A 23,200-nucleotide genomic window follows, 5' to 3' on the forward strand; every position below is an offset into this window, starting at 1 on the left:
TTGTTGACTCGACGTCATGTCAGTAATAACAACAACAACAGAGTCTGCTACAGCATAACATTTGACGTGTAGCTAATTTTGGTATTATAAATAATTTTTTTGTTGACAGTGACAACAACAACCACTATTAAGCTTGCAAAGGCTCATGACCTAAAAATCTATCACCTGGAAAAGTTGTAGTCTCATCATAGACAATTCGATATAATGTGATATTGCCAAATGCAACTGAAACTCACGGTCAGCGTGTTTTAACGGTGAAAAATTTTTCAGATATCAGTACTTATCAGCCATTTAACATAATTAAGTAACACTCGTATGTGTATGAATATATAAAAAAATATTGTTGAATCATTGGGGTTTCAAATGATAGATCGCGCTGATAATTTATATACATACTTGTACATATATAAATACTTACAACCAAATATCAGATATTCAGCGTATAAGCATTCATGTGAACGTTATACAAAATATAGGTACGTAGGTATCCGTGTGTCTGCAACAGTTAATCGCATATAAGTAAACTCAATCTTATCACACATCTTTACGCTTTTGTAAATCGCTTTTCACTCCCGTACTCAACTCTTCCCCTTCCAGGATCACTTTTACAGAATCTTGTAGTGTTTGACATTTCGATTACATGTTGTGTGCATACAAGGTCAGTCGCAAAACAACAACAAAACATTAATGTTTTTCAAAATTTATATTTTTTTATTCAAAGTAGTTTCGTTGTGCTTCGATGCAGCGTTTAGCCCGGTCAATTAGCATTTCAAATGAGTGTTTAAGGTCATTTTTCGGAGTGCTCTTGAGAATATCGGTCGTCGCCTTTTGGATAGCTCAAATGTTCTGAAACCAGTGTCCTTTCATGGGCAAATGAAGTTTTCCAAATAGGTAAAAATCACAGGGTGCCAGATCAGGTGAGTAGGGTGAGTGATTAATGGTTAATATGAAGTTTTTTGTCAAAAAATCAGTAACAAGCGTCGACCGATGACACGGCGCGTTATCGTGCAACAGGCGCCAGGACCCTGCCTCATGGTATTGTGGTCGAGCACGACGAATGCGTGACAAAAGACGCTTCATAACACCAAGGAAAACACAGCATTAATCGTTTGGCCAGGTGGGATGAACCCTCAGTGTACAATACCCTCGGAATCGTAAAAACAACTCAGCATTGTCTTTATTTTTGACTTCTGAAGACGACTTTTTTTGACCCGACTTCTGATCGTCACAGAGGTCCTCACGACCTTCTTGGAATCACTTAAACCACTCATGCACATTACTACGGGAGAGGCACTGATCACCATAAACTTTCTTCATTATTTGAAATGTTCCCGTAAACCTTTTCCCAAGTTTAAAACAAAATTTAATATATGCTTCTTGTTCAAAATGCATTTTACGACCGATGACCAAAAGCTGCTGGGCACGATTCTGATTACTTTGGCGGAGAGGTAAAAAAACCGAATTTCCGGGAAAATGGGGTATGTACGGATAAGGGGGCTTCTCTAGAGGAGGAATATCCAAAAATTATGTGAAAATAGCTAATATTTTTAAAAATATTCACGTTTAAAAGTTCAAAAATTTGCACTAAGAACACATGTTATTTCACCATGTTTCACAGAATATTTTCACGTTTTTCACATACTATATTTAAATATACACTCTTAACATTGAAATAAGTTCACTTTTCACTTTTATTTTGTAATTTTTCAGCCAAATTTAGTAATTTAAAATCACTTACCAAATTTATGGCTGAAAAGCTTAGAGTGTTTATATAGGGTGATTTTTTAAGAGCTTGATAACTTTAAAAAAAAAAAAACGCATAAAATTTGCAAAATCTCATCGGTTCTTTATTTGAAACGTTAGATTGGTTCATGACATTTACTTTTTGAAGATAATTTCATTTAAATGTTGACCGCGGCTGCGTCTTAGGTGGTCCATTCGGAAAGTCCAATTTTGGGCAACTTTTTCGAGCATTTCGGCCGGAATAGCCCGAATTTCTTCGGAAATGTTGTCTTCCAAAGCTGGAATAGTTGCTGGCTTATTTCTGTAGACTTTAGACTTGACGTAGCCCCACAAAAAATAGTCTAAAGGCGTTAAATCGCATGATCTTGGTGGCCAACTTACGGGTCCATTTCTTGAGATGAATTGTTGTCCGAAGTTTTCCCTCAAAATGGCCATAGAAACGCGAGCTGTGTGGCATGTAGCGCCATCTTGTTGAAACCACATGTCAACCAAGTTCAGTTCTTCCATTTTTGGCAACAAAAAGTTTGTTAGCATCGAACGATAGCGATCGCCATTCACCGTAACGTTGCGTCCAACAGCATCTTTGAAAAAATACGGTCCAATGATTCCACCAGCGTACAAACCACACCAAACAGTGCATTTTTCGGGATGCATGGGCAGTTCTTGAACGGCTTCTGGTTGCTCTTCACCCCAAATGCGGCAATTTTGCTTATTTACGTAGCCATTCAACCAGAAATGAGCCTCATCGCTGAACAAAATTTGTCGATAAACACATTTCGAACCGAACACTGATTTTGGTAATAAAATTCAATGATTTGCAAGCGTTGCTCGTTAGTAAGTCTATTCATGATGAAATGTCAAAGCATACTGAGCATCTTTCTCTTTGACACCATGTCTGAAATCCCACGTGATCTGTCAAATACTAATGCATGAAAATCCTAACCTCAAAAAAATCACCCTTTATTTACGAGGAAAAACAGCATTGCCACACCTTAAAAACCAAAAGTGAAGGATTTTTTTAGCGTTTCACAGCGTTTTCTTTGTTTGTACTTTCGAGTGATTCCTTTTTCTTTATTAACTATAAAAAAACTATAAAGAAGATTTTTCAAGCTAAAATTGAATATGTGAACACTTTTCTATATACATACATATATGAATATATGAATAATATGTGATTTATATTTAATAAACACAAATAAGTAAAATCTTTAAAAGTACTCGAAACTAGTGATACAAACAGTGATCGGGTTCGAAATATCGATACTCTCGATATTCGAGACTAAACAAGAATTAATAAAAATGAGAGATATATAAAAGAAAAATATTATTAATTGGAAAAATAAAAAGAAATTAAAGTGTCAATATTCTCAATATTCGAGTCTGAAAGAAAAATAATATCCCTGGTCGGTCCAAAACCCCGGTGTTCAAAATTCTTCTGTGTCCAAATTCTTCTTCTTTCTGCAATAATAATGAATTATAAATTTTCCTATTATGTATTTCTCATTTTTAACAATTTTCTTTCAGACTCGAATATTGAGAACATTGACTTGGTTTTCGGAAAAGCCGCTCTCCTGAACCTTTACCCCAAAAAATATAACCACTTCCTACCCAAAACTCATATTTTAAATATAATAATATATATATCGTCGCCTAAAATACAAACCAATGTATCATCAAAAATAAATGGAAATCGCTGACTGATATAATAATCAAAATTTATCCATTTTATAACGAAAACTCAAATTTTATTTCAATATGAGTGCATAATAACCAAAAAATATAACCACTTTATATCCAATATTATGAGTGCATAATAACCAAAAAATATAACCACTTTATATCGCGCCATGATAACCGACTATTTGATGCCTGAAATTGTAACTCCTGACTCGGTGACATTTGGTTTCAATAAAACGGCGCCACTTCCCACACACATCAAATCGATCAATGGATTTATTGAGAGAACGCTTCGGTGAACAAACAATTTTACGTTTTGGGCCGCTAGTTTGGCAATTCCTCTTCGTTTCAGACTTTGGAGCAAAATATTTTAGCTATCATTCGGCAGTTCCAGTTCAAATGCTCAAATGAGTCATCGAAAATTGGACTCAACGGATGTTTCTTCTGAGATGTAGCCGTGGCCAAAATTTTCTAAAGATAATCGTCAAAAAGTAAATGTCAAAAATGTGCTTTCGAGTTATAATAAACATTCCCCATTAAATTTGATGTTTCTTTTTTTTTTTTTTTTTAAAGTAGGTCACCTCGAAATGTATCACCCTTGCGTAGGAGAATATGGTCACGTTGACAAGAGTTTCTTGAGTCAGCAGTGCCCTGTATAGAGCGCGACAAAGTGACGAATTTTTCTCGAAGGAGGTTGATCATATCTCTAAACCTTGCTAAGTTGTAACCTTCCATTAGTTACTTGTCGTGGAGCATTCCTGTCTGCCGGTGCCGTTCTCTCCTCATCTTTATGGTGTGGGACCCAATCGCAATGCCTGGTTCTGTTCTCATCATTCTGTAAGCCGTTCGTCGTGGTTGCGATAGTTGTTTTGGATGTTCGAAACACAATCTATTGGTATGGATAGTTTGGTATGCAGTCCCACAATACCTGTTGCAATGCTGTTTTCGAGTCGTCTGTGTACCATTGGCTAGTGCTGCCCCTCAATAGTAGGTCGAGCGTGGAATCAGTCCACTCTGCCTTACTGGCGAGAGTAACATCTCTTTAAATAAGGGCCAGTGGTATGTGTTTTCCCCTAAGACCTTCATCTGCTGGTTATCTTTTCTTTGTCAAACCTCTAATCCTACCGTATTTAACCATCCATTTGCTAGACGTAAGCCCCTTTTGTCTCAGAGATTATTCTCAAATTTACTTCGTAATATTATAAAAGAGCTCTTCTACTACTAATCTCCATAGTAGGAGGATAGCCCTCCACCATGTGGGCAGCACCCCGTAGTACCAAGGCGAATCTTACTTTCCCCTACAGTGATCCTAGTGTGCAATACAGTCTGCATACGGGACCCGCCATATATCGCATATCGCAATTGTGGGTATGGGTACATGCTAAGTTTTGGGGTGCTCCATTTTATCGGCTGCTGATTTTTGAAACTTTTAACTTTTATTAAGATAATATTTTATTTGCTCTTCATCTTACAGATCTACCAAAATTCGGTGAGCCAATACAAAATGTCACGGTACCAGTGGGGCGAGAGGCGGTGCTGCAATGTGTTGTCGATAATCTGCAGACCTACAAAGTAAGTAGTGGAAAAAGAGATCTACAAGGTGTGTTCCAAAGTAAACAGGACTTAAAAATAAAACGAAACAAATAGCTTTTTCGGCAAAATCAATTTATTTTATTCGAAATAGTCTCCTTCTGCTTCAATACAGCTTTTTGCACGGTACAAAAGAATGTCAAACGGGTACTGCCGACGAGCTAAGGCCGGTATGGCCGCCAGTATGCCGGTGAAAGCCTTTTGAATAGCCTCTACGTCTGCATAACGCTTTCTTTTCATGGACAAATACATTTTTCCGAAAAGGAAGAAGTCGCACGGTGCCATATCAGGTGAATACGAGGGCTGGTTAAGGGTTAAAATGTGATTTTTGGTCAAATGACCTCTTTAATGATGTTCTTCGAATGTTGGACTCTGAGAAATTTTTGGTCGTCAGTCAATTCGTGCGGAACAAACCGTGCACACACCTTTCGTAAGCCAAAATGTTCGGTCAAAATGCGATAAATCGATGTTTTGAAGATGTTCAATTCCATTTCCATGAATTTCAATGATGATTTCAGCTGATTTTTGATGAATTCACGCACAGTTTCGATGGAATTTCCGGTGATCACGGATTTTGATTGGCCCACTTATTGATCGTCATTTATGTCCTCACGACCATTTTGAAAACGTTGAAACCACTTGTGCCCTCTGCTACGGGCTGGGCAATCATCGCTATAAACTTGTTTCATCAATTGAAACGTTTCGGTAAAAGGTTTACCAATTTTAAAACAAAATTTAATGTTGGCTCTTTGTGCGAAGCTCAATTTCGCACTGATAACATGAACATACTGACACTTAAAGCGCAATAACTTCACTTCCAATCAATAAAATATCATGAAATTCTCAATGGACAATCGATAAAGATAGCAGATTCTTAAATTATAAAATTTTACTTTTATTCTACATAATGGTCACTTATTCAAACGAGAAATCATAAACCAATCAATTTTTCGTGACTTAAATATCAAGATAACGTATTAAAAGTCAGTGTAAAGAAAAATTAACCCCGAAATTTCTAAGGATGTATCGACACCACAAAACCACATATTCGACAGATAATACACTCAAATGCACAATGTTTACCAAACACTCTTCCGAAAAGTCATTCCTCTCATTGATAAAAACACTTGAGCGCATTCAACTATTTTGCAAGTAAATTGCTTTGTGTCAAAACTCTATGTAATCGTGTGTGTACATTTTGTCTAACTGGACAGATGCCAAGATTGTCGGCACCTGATTTAACGCATTCCAAATGTAAGCTTGCAGCCACGTTAAATCCAAATTTCGAAAATTCGCCGGTTTTGAAAATTAGCTGTTCATTAGGAAGGGGGCCAGACGCATACCCCGTGATATAAATATTTCGTCAAAGTTCTTTGTTTTGTTAAAGTTATTGAAGGTTGAAATTTTAAGGACGATAAAATTGTAAAATTATTTTTTCATAAGGTACTGGAGATAAATCGATGAAATTTTTTGAAGTCAAAGAAAAATGCTCGGGCTACAATATAGATATTTTTTCACGATCCATTTGTTTAAATAATAATATTTTACATAATTTTTTGTTAAACAATTGATATTTTTTAAGTTTTCTCCACGCTAAATAAAAACTGAAATGTATGTGACACAACGCGGAAAATATTCACCTTTAATAATCTGCAAAAAAAAATCTGGTATGAAAGATGCAAACATTTTTAGCCTCATATTTTTAGGGTTTTTAATGTTGGGCATTCGGGTGTTTTTTTTACTATTCATTTTTTTTCAATCCCATCATGAAATTGCCTTGGAAATACCTAAAAAAAAGTGCCCATTGCAACAAATTCGAAACTCACACCGGCGAGGTAGTATGCGGCTCTCAACCTGACTTTTCCACAAAATTCGCATTTTCTGAATATATCTCGTAAATGACAAGAGCTGTAGAAAAAATGTACTTAACAAACTTGTAGGAAATTTTATTTGCTACAAAAAATGTCCGAGGTCAAAATTCGTATCATTACTTTTCGAGATATTCTAGAATTTTCATAGATGGTATGTAATAAAAAACCTATTAAAATTCAACTTTTAAATGAATGTCCCAAATTTTGTATTTTCAAATAAAATTTTGTTTGCAAACTCATTGCTAATGTTGGAAAAGGCTTATGGGTATTCAGTTTTGTAAAAACTACAATCATACGAGTAGTACAATGTCTTCAAAGATGGTCTACAGATTTTTAAACACATGCCTCGTTCCTGATGACTTCTACCTCTTCAACTGGCGAAAATATTAAAAAAAATTTAGGATATGGTGTTTGGTAAGGCAAGTATTAGAGAGATGGCAAGAGAGCTCGACGAGGCCGTTTGAATGAATTTGGGTATGAAACGCGGTCGTGCTCTACTCGTCTCGAAAAAGCTGAATTATTTTTTTTCATTTTTTTCCACATTCATGAGAGCATTGTAACTGCCGATGGAACATATGTAGGTTTATGACATTGACAAGTAAACAAGTCAGCAATCTTCGGTACGAGAGGAAAAAACGAGCCGAAACCAAAAAAACCACGTCAAAGCCGCTCAAAAATTAGAATGATGCTCATTGTTTTTTTCGGTCAATAAGGAGTTTTATTTGGCCGAATTGAGGCGTTTGCGTGAAAACGGCCCAACTTGTGGAATAACAGCAATGTACCATCGCATTGAGCCACAATTGTGACCGAATTTAAAGCCAAAGATATTCAATGGCGTATCGATCAAGCACCGTATTCACCAGAATTGGCTCTGTGTGATTTTTTCTTGTTCCTCAAACCAAATTGCCGCTCCGTGTAACCCGTTTCAGTCGATCGAAGAGATAAAACTTGATTCACTGAAGGAGCTAAAAGCCGTCCCAAAAAATGCTTTTGAAAAGTGTTCCGGAAACTGGAAAAGTGTGTTACATCTAATGGGGATTATTTTGAATGCAACAAAATAAATATTGATGAAAAATTAAATATTTTGGGGGTTTGCAATTCCCCTTTCTGTTATAATTTATAAATCTTACATAAAAGTTGAAAAATAAAATTGCATTGTTTCTTAATATAGAATATGTGATCTTTCCATTGCAAAAAAAATTATACTTCTACTGCATCTTTGTAAAAAGTTATGACGGAATGTGTGTGAGACTCGAGTTAGTCCAATGAGTTTTGTCCGACACTGTAGTTGCCATACAAAGATAGATCAGCAAAATCAAGTTTTTGTAAAGATTTTTTTTTTCAATTTTATCTACTGTCGAGGCTGCAACTCTCAAAATATTTTCGTCTTAGGGTGGCCTACTTATTAATAGGGTACAAATAATACCAAATGTAAATATACGTATGTAAATCGGTAACAAAATGCTTGGTGTAGGTCTGTGTTTACATATGATTTTCCATTTGATCGCTCGATTGATTTTGATTTCATCGCTGAAAGTAAGCCATTCATCCTCATCAACCTTAACCCCAAAGAATGGTACTCATATTCTACCTTAGCTGATTCATTGAGAGACTCACAACGGCCGCAAGCAATCAGGCGGAAATTAAGATTCATCAATACGCGTACGTATATATTCGTTAGCATATGTCCTTAAGGGGCTATACCAGTGTGACACTTTCAAAAAAAAAAACAAAGTATTTGCTTTTTCGATAGCTTGTATTTCTATAAATATCCTGTGAAATCGGGAAGGTGGAATCTTGAATACTTTTCGGATGGCAGCGTTCTAAAGAGCGACCACTCGGAGGTGAAACTTTAAACGCGTTTTTCTCGAAACGATATTTTTCAAAATTGCTGGCGTCATAATTTAATGAGAAATTGACCGATCGACTTTAAATTAAAACTGAGTATTGAATATAATAAAAAAAACGTTTTTTTTCAAAATTACGCCATTTTGTAAATTTTTGATGATTTTCAAAGATCGTAAGTCATTGTATAGGAAATATCTTTAAGTTAAACAAGCTATTGGAATTTTTTTGTTTCAGCTACTCATTTGGCCGGAACATGCCAGCAGTTGGGGCACTTTTTTTTAAAACTCCGTTATTTTTCAACATGTTTGTAAAAAAAATCTTAAAATGTAGCTGCAAATATACTTTATTACGTCCAAAGAAGTTCGAAATATTCAATGGTGTACTTTGTCTTAAAAACATTCACGAAAATCGCTTAATTTTTCATGCGTTACACTGGTATAGCCCTTTAATGATACAGATATAGTTATATATACCAGTACATTTAAACAAAAAACACAAAAAGTTCAATTATTAAACTAAAGGTAAACAAACAATTTTCATATGAATTTTCTTCTCTTTTTCTTCCTTTACTAACATACACTTTCACACGCTCACATGTGTCCGCCTTCCTGTGGAACTCCGTGGAAAATTTAACACAATCACTTGCACGTCCAATGGATAAATAAACAAACCGGCACCCGTGGCCCACCTATACGCAACCTACGTACGTGCGTCTTGCGGCCTACGTACTATCTACAAATATGAAAATGTATGAATTGTGTCGAACGGGTTGACACGTCTTGAATTATGCTTTACCCGAACGCAAACACGCACCCTTTTTGGGCGTCATATGATTATTTTGAGCCATCGCCTAGATTGCGTGGTTGCGCGTCGACACACAAACAATACTGACGATACAAAATCACGTTATAACGAAAAACAACCGAATGAGCTTAACCCAAGCTGAGAAACGTGCTTGGATATTGAGAATACGTGACGTAAAAGAAGCGGACAAAGGCTGGTATATGTGTCAGATCAATACGGATCCGATGAAAAGTCAAGTTGGTTACCTGGATGTTGTGGGTGAGTACGACAAGCTTAATTGTAAATAGTAAAAAATATCTATTGTTACATTATCAATATTCTATTAGTTAAATTTAAACGAGAGGGACATGTACTACATTAAGGTGTTTCGTTTAAAACTAATTTAATTCATCGAAGACATATGACAATTTTTTACGGTGAAAAAATTCCAGAAATTTGTAACCTTAGTTTTAGCTTTGAGTACAATTAAATGAAATTAAATTTCAAGTTATTATCCTCATAGGGCAATTAAATAAACTCTACTTTTATTATATGCACCCTCTATTGAATTAATTTCACCATAGATACGTTGAGGAACGAAGTTTCTATTATCCAAATGCAATCATTCGTGGCTTGACGAGTATAATCAGGCTGATGGGCACTTGGATAGATAGAAACTTTGTTCCACTGTGATGCCTTTAGCTCCTATCAATCACAATGATCATCGCATATTAACAATCGCTTCATTTTCCTTTATGCAACTTTGAAAATTTGCGACTACCAAAAACTTATCTTTACTGTATTGATTAGGTTAAATCGTAAGATTGATATTCGTGTAAAAAATAGTGCTAAATCTCAGATAAACAGCGGTAAACTTCGGTTCTTGTGGTACCCAAACCTTCTAAATATTAATCGCCGGATCCTCGCAGACTAACGATGTGTTTTGAACTGACCATAAATTTTATATTGTGTATCGATTGAGATATTTTAGTCGCGTTCAGGCAAAAGTTGGATAGTAGAGGAGAAAGTGTTTACGTCATTCCACCTCCCCTTCATTCAAATATTTAAGCGCCCCGCATGTGAGCTTATTGGACAGTGTACATTCAGAACACCTACAATTGCAGCAAGATTGGCATTGCTAAGAGCTGGTAGTCAAAGGGGCCTCCTAAGTTTTATTTTAGTCCAAAAGAATTTCGCAGACGCAAGCGTTTTGGTTGTTGACCACGAACCAATCCAGGAACCGCTTGCGTTCTATTTTGAGCCAGAAGAAACTCACACAAAGTTCATAAATCTAGATATACAAGATACAAGAGGCCAGCGGAGCACCGAAGTTAGAAAATACATAGAAGGTTATAAAGTTGCAATCGCACATAAGTTCCAAAATTGTCTTTAAATTTGTACAATACAAAATAAAGAAATTAAATCGTCCTTTATTAGAATATCTGAAAAACTTGAATATGCTTTTAAGTATTAGACTAAATATTTTGTACTATCGAACTTTTGTCTTCGTAATGAAAAAGTATTAATCCTTTCATAACTATTTTCAGTATATATTCCTCATCCTATGTCACTAGTAATGTATGATGTGTGGTGTATACGTCATAAAATACGAATGCTATATGATCTACATTTGCTGTCAACAAATTCTTTCGATAACTTCTCAAGCAGTATGAAAATAAATGAAATCAGATGATAACCCACTCAATTTCCTAAATTAACGGTTATGTTTAAAACTAATAAAGATGAAATAACTCTTAAGAAACACTCTAAATAAACACATACTTATGTTAGTTTTGTTGCTGTTTTAGCGGCAGAAAACATTTCTAATGTAATTTCGAGGAATGGTAACGAGTTGACTCTCGTTTGCCGGATAAAAATCGCGTACGTTCCGTTTATTTAGATCTGACTGTCATGCTTGAAATCGGAGCATAGCTCTTAAAGCCCCCAGATACCGAATATGTGCACTAAGGGCCTCTACCCGACCGAAAACATCGTGCGATATATTAAAAATGTTAGTGAATGTCCAATAGAATCTTTCCTAGTTATAATTCAGCGTTTTTCAAAAATTGATGAAATAAGATTAATATTCTTCCAAAACGCTAAATATGTACGTAATATACAGATATATATTTTCAAACTTTGAGTTGATCTTATATATACATATATGTATGTACACAGTCCGGTACTTGTAAGGCTTGATCTTGAGCTCATTTTTCAATATGCGGTCGGATATTTTCAGTTCTTTAGCCATTTGATTGCCACTTCGTCGTGGTTTTCGTTCAAGTTGCTTCTTCACTTTCCGAACCATCTCACGTGACGTTGCAGTCTTTTGATGACCATCTCCATGGCGTTTTGCGATTCTTTTTTCACATTAAGGTGTTTGAGCTCACGAAGAATTGCTGGCTGTGACTTTTCAGCTAAATGTAAAGCAATCACACTATCACGTTTGAATTCCATCGCTGATCACTTTTTTTTGTGTTCACTTTTGGCAAAACGCTTTTGTACACTTTTGAACAATACTCCGAACTGTCATTCAGCAAATTTATAAACAGTTGATTCCAGTGCGACTACTGCGCAAATGGTCTGAAGTTGGTTACACTTCGAGGGACCCTCCTTCTCAGCGACGAGAGGGGCGCATACATACGGAAACAGCTGAGCCTTGAAAGGCAAAAGAGTTTTTAAGCGTCGAGATCTTAATCTGCTCTACTACAGCAAAAAATATTTTCAACAGCTAAGATTTTAAATACGTTATAAACAATTGCGCGATTTTATTTATTGAGAGAAAGCGGTTTGGTCTTTTTAATTTCGAAAAGTAAATCAGATCAGATGTTAGCTGACTACCTCGTGGAACAACTGAAGAGACATTAATTGAATCTGAAAGAGTATCCTCAAATATTATGAACAAATATCGGTTTATCTGTGAAGTTTCTTATCGAATATCACAATAAAAAAAATTGATAAATACGGTTTTCAATAATACTTCCCGAATAAGAAATTTTATCTTATATATATGTCGGCGCACCCTAATAGTGCGTGGATATTGCTATGCGTGTGTGAGTGTATGTGTGCACAGTTTAGGGAATTTCATTAGGAGAAGTTCCCCATAATTGTATCAGCCGTTGATTGTGCTGTGATAGGTTGTCTGTATGTTGTCGCTTTGGGAAGTACCGTTTTAGCGGGGCGCCAGCGTGGTGACGCTTTTTTCTTTTCCCCAACAAAATTAATGTTTGTTTGTTAGTAACGCTAAGAGAACGGCTGCACCATTCTTGTTGAAATTTTCAGGGGTTGTTCGTTGTGGATCGAGGAAGGTTTAGAAATAAAAAAATATCTTATACTTTTCATGAGGAAAAGTCGGAAAATTGGATAATTCCAAAAAGTAACTTTTTCCATACTATTTTTTTTGTTTTTCAATATTTTTATTTGTAAATTATTTGAATCCTTTAATTTCGGTCGTTTGCTTTTTGATATCGGCTATTTAAAGAAAAAATATTGAAAATTATTCAGTGAAAGCTTTACGTTTGTTTCACACATAAAAGTCAATCACAGATTGAAATTTGTTACGAAGCCACGAAGAGGTTGCGCTATATCTGTCGGCGTTCTTTTTGCCCCATCAACGTATGGCAGTCTAAGGCAAGGCAAGGCAAGAAGAACTCCCAGGATTCATGCATGCAGAATTATGGATCACGGTCAATCAGCAAGCGATCGTCACGATGTCACAGCACGACTTTTTAAACAAAAGCTACGATGTTTGATGGACTTTATTTTTAAGCAACGTATATATGGTGCTGTTAGATGCTAGGTGTACTCTGTTGAGTGGCTAAAGAGAGTTTTGCTGCACGCATACAAATTGATGAAATCATTTCTGCGGAAATTCCTCATGCAGAGAAAGATCCATTATTCTAAGTGATGAAAACCAATATGGTGCACGGACCTTGCAGACACCACAACCCCACTTGCAATAAATGCACGAAACACTACCAACGTGCTTTTCTTTCGGAAACGCAAACTGGAAATGATGGATATCCACTCTATCGGCGCAGCTCGCCAGACGACAATGGCAGAACATTCAGCATTCAACTTATAGGAGAGAATATCGAAGTCGACAACATATGGATCGTACCATATTCGCCACTGTTGTCTAATTCACATTTAAAATTAATATCAATATTGAATATTGCAGTTTGGTGAAATCGATAAAATACGTTTGTAAGGAAGCAACATGGCGATTATTGGTCTTGAACGATACGGTCGATACGTGAACTGCAATAAAGCGCTTTGTAGGATATTTACTTTTGCAATTCATGAACGTTTTTCGACTGTTGTACCTCTCGCAGTTAATTTGGAGAATGGCCAAAGAGTGTATTTAAACCCACAGAATACACTACAGCCAGTGGAAACCGCCAGCGCTTGCGAAAACATTACTCTATTCGGAAATACCTTGAAATTATACATGGGATGCATCGCTAAGGAAATATTTATGCAGAAAGAAAGGCCAAACAGTAAATGCACATCCAGGTGTGTTCTCAACAAATGCATTAGAACGAATTTACACAATTCGCCCGAAAAACGACGATTGCTTCTACCTTCGGTTGCTATTGATTAATGTACGCGGTTAAACTTTATTTTAGTCATCGCATAATGTGAATGGTGCGGTGTGTGCAACTTTTTGAGAATCATGCCAGCAATTAAAATTGCTGGAAACTGGTAATCGCTGGAATCAAACGATGGACGATGCGATAGCTACTTTGCATGCCACTGAAGTTTGCACACTTTTCGCGATGATAATTTCTACATATCAGCTTCTAAATCTGCGTCAATTATGGGATACGAACAAAAATTCCAATCGTCTTGACAATGAAGACGAAGCCGTGCATTATCCAGTGGAATTTCTAAATTCTTTGGAGAGGCTTGGTATGCCGAGGCATCATTTGCGTCTCAAAGTTGGATATGTCATTATTATGTTTCGCAATCTTCATGCGCCGAAACTGTGGAAGGGATCCCGATTGATTTTGACGCAGCTATCGAATACAAGGAGGCAAAGTGCTTGATTCTACGAATTCATTTGAGTTTTAACGATTTGCCATTTTAGTTAGAACGTATTCCGTTTCCAGTGAAAATTGCATTTGAGATGACAATCAACAGGATACAAGGATGGTCGCATAATGTGTGGCATAAATTTGGAAATGCTATATTTTTCACACGGCCAGATATACGTGACTCACGAGCGGCTCACGAGTTGGAAAACCTTCTTTTCTGTACACCGGAACCGAACCAAAATATGTAGTTTATCAAGCTGCGTTACATTGAAAAAAAAAATTAAATAATATATTCAACTTTTCATTTCAAAACATATAATTTCACGCAGGACAACGGCTGCGGAGACAGCTAGTCAAATACATATATAAAAATGAATCGCAAAATGTGTTGCTAAGCGCATATCTAAAGAGCGCCTAGGCCAATTTTGGCCAGTTCTTTTTTTTAATTTTCGTTGAAGTTCAGAGATGGTTTTTACGGAGAAAAAAATTGGAATAATTACCGGAAAACCCCTAAAACAGCCCTTTTCTTTTTCCCATACAAACGTTATATAAAAATGAAAGTTTTTTAGTAACGCTAAGAAAGCGCTTTGTAGAATATTTATTTTTGCAATTCATGAAAGTTTTCCGACTGTTGTGCGTCTCGCGGTTCAACTTCATTTAAATCATTGCGTATTGTGAATGGTACAGTGTGTGCAACTTTTTGAGAAGCATGCTAACAATTACAATTTCTAGAACATGATAATCACTGGAAACAAACGATGGACAATGTGATAGCTATTTCGTATGCCACTGAAGTACTTTTCGCGAAGATCATTTCGACATATCAGCCTTTAAATTCGCGTCAATTAAGGGGTATGAAAAAATATCATTACCGATGATATTTTACATTGTATTCGCTAAGAATTGGAAATAGGCAAATTTCGAATGATACTACCAGTGGTTTGATATCAATTTGTCAATTTACTTGAACGGAAGGTAAACTCATCACGAATGTTTATCTGAACGTTGGTTAAATTATTGTGAATGCGATTGTTTGAGTGTACGCGCAATTTTAGCTCCCAAAAATATCGATGTCAATGACTTAAACTCAAAAATGTGTAGTGGAACCCGACTGATTATGACGCAGTTATGGAATACAAGGAAATGCCATTGAAAATTGCATTTGCGGTGACAATCAACAGGACACAAGGATAGTCGCTAGAAGACTATGGTATAAATCAGGAAATGCTATGTTTTTCACACGGCCATAAAAATATAAAATTGTTATGTATGTTTTATTTGATATGAGTTTTTAAAAGTGCCCTTACATTCATGAAAAATAACCACTCGTATCTATATATAGCACACTGAAATTCGTATGTCAAAATTTATGAACAGGGAATATTAAATTTGCCAAGTTCTTTTAAGGAATCTTTTGTATTTGTGAAAGATATTTTAGCTTCGTTCCAACGAACGAAGTTAGCGTTTTTTCTTGACTTGTGTTTGTGTTTGTTTTTGTGAAATGAGTTTAAAAATTATCCATATTTTACCAGTTTAGAGTATATTACTGAAATTTTTATAAAATATTTATACTTAATAAATTTTATTTCCAATCCATTTGTTTATATAATGTAATGAATCTTATATTTGGTCACTAAATTTTTAGTTGAAAAATCCTAACTGATATTTAACTCAAAAATTACCCAATTAAGAAGAAGTGCATTGTACGTTGCGACAAAAAAGGTAATTTATTTACATTGTGTTTTTACGTAAAATGTTTAATTAGTCATCAATATTTTTAGTCACTTATCAAGTCATACTTATAAATCCATGTCTCCTCGGCAGTTATAATGAATGCTCTCCATGAATTTGGGATCGGAACTCGGGCGTTCGAGCCTGTTCAAATAAATCTGTTTACGGTACTATTTTTGAAGAAAATTCAGTTTTATAGGAACCTGTCGAGCAAGAACGCGTTTCATAGCCAAAATATCTACCAAAATTATTTGAACGGTCTCGCGAGGTATGCTTCCTTGAAATTCGGCTGACGAATTTCAAGCACCTATTCTTTTAATATTTTCATCAGTTAAAGAGGTCAAAAATGTTCCAAAACTGGGCATGTATTCAACAATTTACGACCGTCTTTGAAGACTTTGTCTCACCAATATGCTTGTGTTTTTGATAAAATTGTAAACAAACTGACTGGTTGACAGATCGCGCTCATATTTGGCATAGTAATTAAGGACAGTCTTACCAACTTAGGAAAATATATATTTTTTTTGAAATATGATTTGCTAGGTGAATTTAAATTAAATTTTTAAATTTGAAATTGATTATAGTCATTGTGATATTAATCCATTGTTTTGATATTATATATTGAGTATAGTTTATATATAATATGAACGCTCATAATACAGTCTTTACAACGCAAACAATATCATTAGAAAAGTATTAAAGCATGATCCGATTTATTTTACACTTACCTAGGAGACCATTTCTAAAACATATACTATGTTAACTATATTTATACTCAAATATACTATTTAACTAACAAAATGTGTGTTACCTTCTCTTTTTTTTTTGATTGCAAATTGTTAATCTTGCCGCTTGCAAAAAACAACACTCAAAAACTAAATGTGAACTGATCATGATGTCGTCGGCCGTGGTGACTTCGCTGGACAACATAACGATGATTATGAACATTATGTCACCGATAAGCAACGCTATGCAATGCAACATTAACATTACAATTTTGACTCTTTGGCCCATCACTGTTTTATTTGTTTTGGGTGTTGTTACGGTATTCGCTCTTCTCCAATTTCGCGTAAGCAGTGCCACCGGATATTCTCGATTATCCCACCAGCACAGATATGGTGATACGAGAGGGCGCGAACATAACTCTGAAATGTGCAGCAGCTGGTTCACCAACACCGACCATAACGTGGCGACGTGAAGGTGGTGAACCCATACCGCTGCACAACAATACAGAAGGTGAGTGAAGAATACTATATCAATATTTTTTTTTTGTGAATATAGTTTTGAATAACTTTCAACATAAAATATAAAGCATTGATAAAAAAAAAAATTATGAAAATTTTAAGTTGAAAAGGCGGAGTGTTGACCACGTTGAATTGTTGATTGAAACAAAAGAAAGAATAAAGTATAAAGACTTTACGAGTACTTTAACTGTGAAGAAAACTTAAATAAATTATAATGAACTCGATGAATCGAGCTGCCAAGAAAATATTCTGAATCGAATAATGAAAATAGCAATGTAGGTATAAAGTAATTTCTACAAAATTGTTTCATCTTTTAGTGTTTACTTTAGTTTATTCTGCATTTAAATAAAATATGCACAAAAGGTAATAGAAATGCACTCACTCATTACCTTTTTTAAATTTCAAAATTTCCATCAACACTTGTTGCTACAGAAGATTTGTGAATATTGATTGATGACAGCGTCAGTTAAAGCAAACTGGTGCCTAATGATATTTAACTTCAATGTGTGGGTACAAGTTATTAAAAGAGGGTCGAGAATACCTTGAGGATGAACCACATCCAGAACGGTTATCAACATTAACCTATGTCAGCACATCAATGAAATAAAGGAACTGATACTTGAAAATCAGCTGTTAATAAATCTTACTAGCATCGTCGGAATATCGATAGAAATAGTGAAAACTATTTTGAAAGATAATTTAGGCGTAGGGAATGTGAAATCGCGATTGGTTCCAAAATCACTAAATTTTTTCGAAAAACAGCGTCGGGTTAACGTCTGTGATACAATGCTTTTCGACTACAGGGATGTCTTTAAACCTATTATTACTGGTAATGAGTTTTAGATCTATCTTACGAACCGGAAACGTCCATCCATCGGAAACAGACAATAAATCGAGTGTGGTGCAATCCGAAGTCCTTCCTTGTTCTAGTCCAAAAAGTAAAATATTATAGATATTTATATACCTCCAGGATCGAAAGAAACAAGTTCCACAGAGCGACATTTTCAGTTTGAAAAACAAGAAAAAATCACTTTGGCTTTTAGCGCGGTCACAATCGCGGCTCGATGCAATGGTGCTTTATAAACCTCAATATGGCCAAATAGAACTTCTTATTGACTGTCTGTCCCTCCGGAATAAATTCGATGCACCACCTTGATTTTTGAGTGGCTTTGTCTTGTTTTTTTTTTGGGGGGTTTTTCCTTCCATTCCGATAATTGTTGAATGGTGTATTCTTTTTGAAAAAACAAAAAAGCGTTTCATCCCAAAGTATCCACCAAAATTATTCTAGCGGACTTACTATTTTATCATATCGTTCACTTTTTTTAAATTTTTATCAGTTGCAGAGGTCGTCCAGAACGTAGCTTGTCTTCAACGATCTCTCGACCGTCTTTGAAGGCTTTGTACCACTAGTAGGCTAAATATCATTTACGGACTTCAGTTATAATTTCCCTGTATTGTCTATCCACAAGCGTGTCTAGTGTCAAATTTGTATCACCCTAAAAGAGGTCCATGAAATTTAAATATTATGAAACTGCACATTGCAACAAAATGCTCCAAAATCATGAAGTTATTTATTTCAAAACAAAGTATGTATGCTTAGCAATTACAAGCGCTCATTTAAAATCTTCCTCATTTAAAAATAAGCTTATTGTATTCTGCTCGAAATTGCGCGTATTTTCATTGATTTTCACATGCAAACCATGTGATTGGAATGCAATGGTAAAAACTTAGCAATTTATCCACCAAAGAAAAGCACATAAATAATAATAAAATGCTTTCAACTATTCCGAAATCGGAGATGTATTAGCAGGAAAAAAACGAACGCCAATAGCAAAATAACTTTGCATTTTTAATAGATATAAATTTATGACGTAAATTCTGTAAGGATGCGCACCCCAATTACATATCAATCAGTCTTCATATATTGTCATTGCAAACGAAATGAATTTGTAAACTTAGTTGAAAAAGTTCTATGAATACTAAAGCAGTATTGATAGTTTCAGCTGGCATTCAATTTAAAAAGCATCTCGTGAGTATATTTCTTAGTTTCATACCAATCTAGTTAATATTTTTTCTATCAAATCAATAACGGCTTTAGAAAAACATTGTATTAGAACCGGAAAGTACATCACTTCTTTTACGTGTAGGTAATATAATAGTTAAGGAATGTGTACACATTAACCCCATATCCTTTCCCCCCTCCAAAATTTTTTTAGCGAGTTATTCGCTGGTTTTTAAGTCCATTACCCCGTTGATTTCGGCCTTCACCATAGCTCAAAAGCAAAACATAAAACATAATGTTATTAATCTGCTAGGCTTTGCGTACTTTACCTATTTTAATACCATTGTTGAAGAATTGAAATCTAACTAAATGCCAGACTTTAAAAAAATGTCCGAAATTTGGTCAAAAATACGGTTGTTGTCCCACCAAAACATATTTTTATACAATCGAAAATTAGAAGTTCGGTGTGTAGAGATCCACATGCAAAACAAGCAGAGATATTGGAAAATTTTCTGAAGTTCCATTTGCAGTTAACTTGCAGTAATTTAGTTTTGAGAAAAACGCATTTTATACTAATTTAAAATTTGATTATGGTTGTTAGAGCATTGACTATCGAAATTTAAACAAATTGTCTTTTTTTTCAAAATTTACGTTTCAAATATTACGAAGTTACCCATACGCTATGTACATTGAAAAACTTGTACAAGGAAATAAAGAAATGATAGAAGCAATTTGGTTGGTTAGAGGCGATTATGTCGTATCCCGGCACAATTTCGATTACTTTGGCGCCGCGATTAAAAAATATATAGGGTTATAGGGTCCGCAAACGCTTAGTTTACGAGATATTCGACCTTAAAGTCCGAAAAATCGCAAAATTGGACCATTTCAAGACGCTATTTCACCACATTAAACGCACTTTTTTCACATTTTTCACTTCAAATTAATTAACTTACACTATTAACTTTTAAATAAAACCACATTTTACACATTTAACAGGTTTTTTACCTAAAAAATCTTTATTTTAAAAATTACATTTTACATTTGTTTGAACCTCATTTGTTTACTAAAAATTACGACGAAATGGAGCGCTGCCATGTGATGATAAGGCAATTCGCTGAAATTCCTCTTTTTTCGCAAAAATTCCTCTATTCATGCATATGGATATTTTCTTGTATAAATTTATTAAGCAAATAAGCAATATTATATACGGTAAATGCTCAGCAAAGCGGCTTTTCCGAAAACGTGCACCAATTTTCACGGGAATTGTCTTAAAAAATTCGTTTTTAATTCCGATTCACGAATATGTATGGCGCGTTATCTAATTTTATGTTATTAATTGGAAAAATAAAAAGAAATTAAAATATCGATATTCTCAATATTCGAGTCAGAAAGAAAATTTGTAAAAATGAGAAATACATATTATAAAAATAATAATAATTGGAAAAATAAAAATATTTCGTGAATTGGCAAAAATGAGAAATCGAGCGCTCGAAAAATAATATCCCTGGTCGGTCCAAAACCCCGGTGTTCAAAATTCTTCTGTGTCCAAATTCTTCTTCTTTCTGCAATAATAATGAATTATAAATTTTCCTATTATGTATTTCTCATTTTTGCCAATTCACGATCAGACTCGTATATTGCGAATATCGATATAAAAACGCGGTGAAACGCTAAAAAATTCTTCACTTTTGGTTTTTAAGGTGTGGCAACGCTGGTTTTCCTCGTAAATATAAACACTCTAAACTTTTCAGCCATAAATTTTATATGTGATTTTAAATTACTAAATTTGGCTGAAAAATTAAGAAATGAAAGTGAAAATCGAACTGATTTCAATGTTAAGCGTGTATATTTAATTATAGTGAAAGAAAAACGTGAAAAATTCTGTGAAACATGGAGAAATAACATGTGTTCTTAGTGCGAATTTTTGAATTTTTAAACGTGAATATTTTTAAAAATATTAGCTATTTTCACATGATTTTTGGATATTCCACCTCTATAGAAGCCCCCCTATCCGTACATACCCTATTTATACGGAAATTCGGTTTTTTTACCCCGCCGCCAAAGTAATCGGAATCGTGCCCGTATCCCTAACAATTATACTGAATACTCAAATTTTTTCAATTTCAAATAATAAACAATCGGCAAATCTATCTTTTCAGTTATCGCCTACAATGGCTCCTACCTGACGATCACTAAAGTCCAACGCCTTAATATGGGTGCATATTTATGCATCGCCTCGAATGGCATTCCGCCAACGGTCAGCAAGCGCGTAATGTTGGTTGTGCACTGTAAGTATACCTACTAGGGTGCTTCAAAAAAATTTTCTTAATTTTTTTTTCAACTCTTACCCCCTCAAATATTAGTGATTGACAAACAAAAAAACCTCCCTCAAGCCAGGTGCTGTAGCTTAACTCTAGGAGTAGCTATTTTTTTTTTACCCATTTCGTACATTTTAGACTTTTTACTGAATATCTGTCACTTTTCAAATGGTATATGACGTTTCCAATGTCAAAATATAGATAATTCAAATTTGAAACGTTAGATGGCCCACCCGTTATAAATCACTGCCTACAAAGTGATATTAACCGAAAACCAATAAATTGCCATAACTAAGCCGCATATTGAAATACAAGTCTAAAATTTGTGAGATACAAAAATGAAAGTAGGATGGAATCCTTTCCTGAAAAGTATGTTTCAAAAATGGGTTGAATCGGCAGGTCAATATGTATTTGTATTAACCCTAAAAATTTTTTGAACTACCGACTGACTATAAATCCTAAATATCGGCCAATATATTTAATTTAGTGAGCATATTTTCAATATAACGTTGCATCTCTGAGCCAATCCGATTGGCTCTTTTCCTAGTACATATATTCTTTTTGGTTTGATAAGTGAGGTAACTCGATGAAACACAGAGACCATCTGTTTCTCTTTAAATTTGTTTGGTTTGAACGCAGTAATAATGCAACTTATTGCCTGGGGATTGTACTCGTACACGCTAAATGGTCTGCTTGTAAATAAAAATATTGAAGTTTCAATTATGGGTTAAAAAGCTGTGGAGGCAACTAGTGGTACCTTGCCTTAAGGAGTTCAGAACTATCAGAAACTGAAAATATACTCGCAATTATAGCATTAGAAAACGCAAAACGAGAAGTTTTTGGGGCAACGAAACCCATAAAATAAAACTTCCGTTATCATACCTTATAAGTTGATATCACGCTATGTCGCTAACAGAAAACTGCTTGGATGGTATTATTTTATTCCTACCAGTTTATAGGGATTTCTGAAAGCATGAGTTCAAAGATGTCTAAGCCTTGATCTTGCATAGGAGGGACAATCAAGGGAGAGATTTGGGGATGTTGCTACTTTATTTTCTTCCAAAAACTTCTAAAATCGGCATACAATAAGATTATCAACCTTACCGCGTATATTCCAAAAGCTAATAGACCAGTTAGAATCCAAACAACTGGTGAAATTATAGCCTTATTGAGGTCAAAGAGTTCACTAAACTTCTGCATCCGCAATAAACTGTTCGTATACGAGGCCGCCAATATTGAGCCATTATAACATGAAGCGGTCATATAAACTAATCGATCAGAATCAAATTCTTGAATGAAAACTTTTTATGTGACTAAATAGAATAATTGTTGAGAAAAACCAAAAAAACCATACAGC

General features: G+C 34.9%; 1 protein-coding gene across 3 annotated transcripts in view; it reads left to right on the plus strand.

Annotated features, from left to right (window-relative positions):
- LOC125780341 (opioid-binding protein/cell adhesion molecule homolog) overlaps window positions 1-23,200 on the plus strand; it is a 120,077-nt gene that overhangs the window by 71,054 nt on the left and 25,823 nt on the right. For all 3 annotated transcript variants that reach the window (XM_049462554.1, XM_049462551.1, XM_049462552.1), the window contains exons 4-7: window positions 4,895-4,992; window positions 9,584-9,791; window positions 17,357-17,515; window positions 21,685-21,813. In XM_049462554.1, coding sequence (XP_049318511.1) covers window positions 4,895-4,992; window positions 9,584-9,791; window positions 17,357-17,515; window positions 21,685-21,813 — 594 coding nt within the window. The remainder of the gene's footprint in view (window positions 1-4,894; window positions 4,993-9,583; window positions 9,792-17,356; window positions 17,516-21,684; window positions 21,814-23,200) is intronic.

The sequence above is a fragment of the Bactrocera dorsalis genome, chromosome 1 (genome assembly GCF_023373825.1).
Source record: "Bactrocera dorsalis isolate Fly_Bdor chromosome 1, ASM2337382v1, whole genome shotgun sequence".
NCBI lineage: Eukaryota > Metazoa > Arthropoda > Insecta > Diptera > Tephritidae > Bactrocera > Bactrocera dorsalis.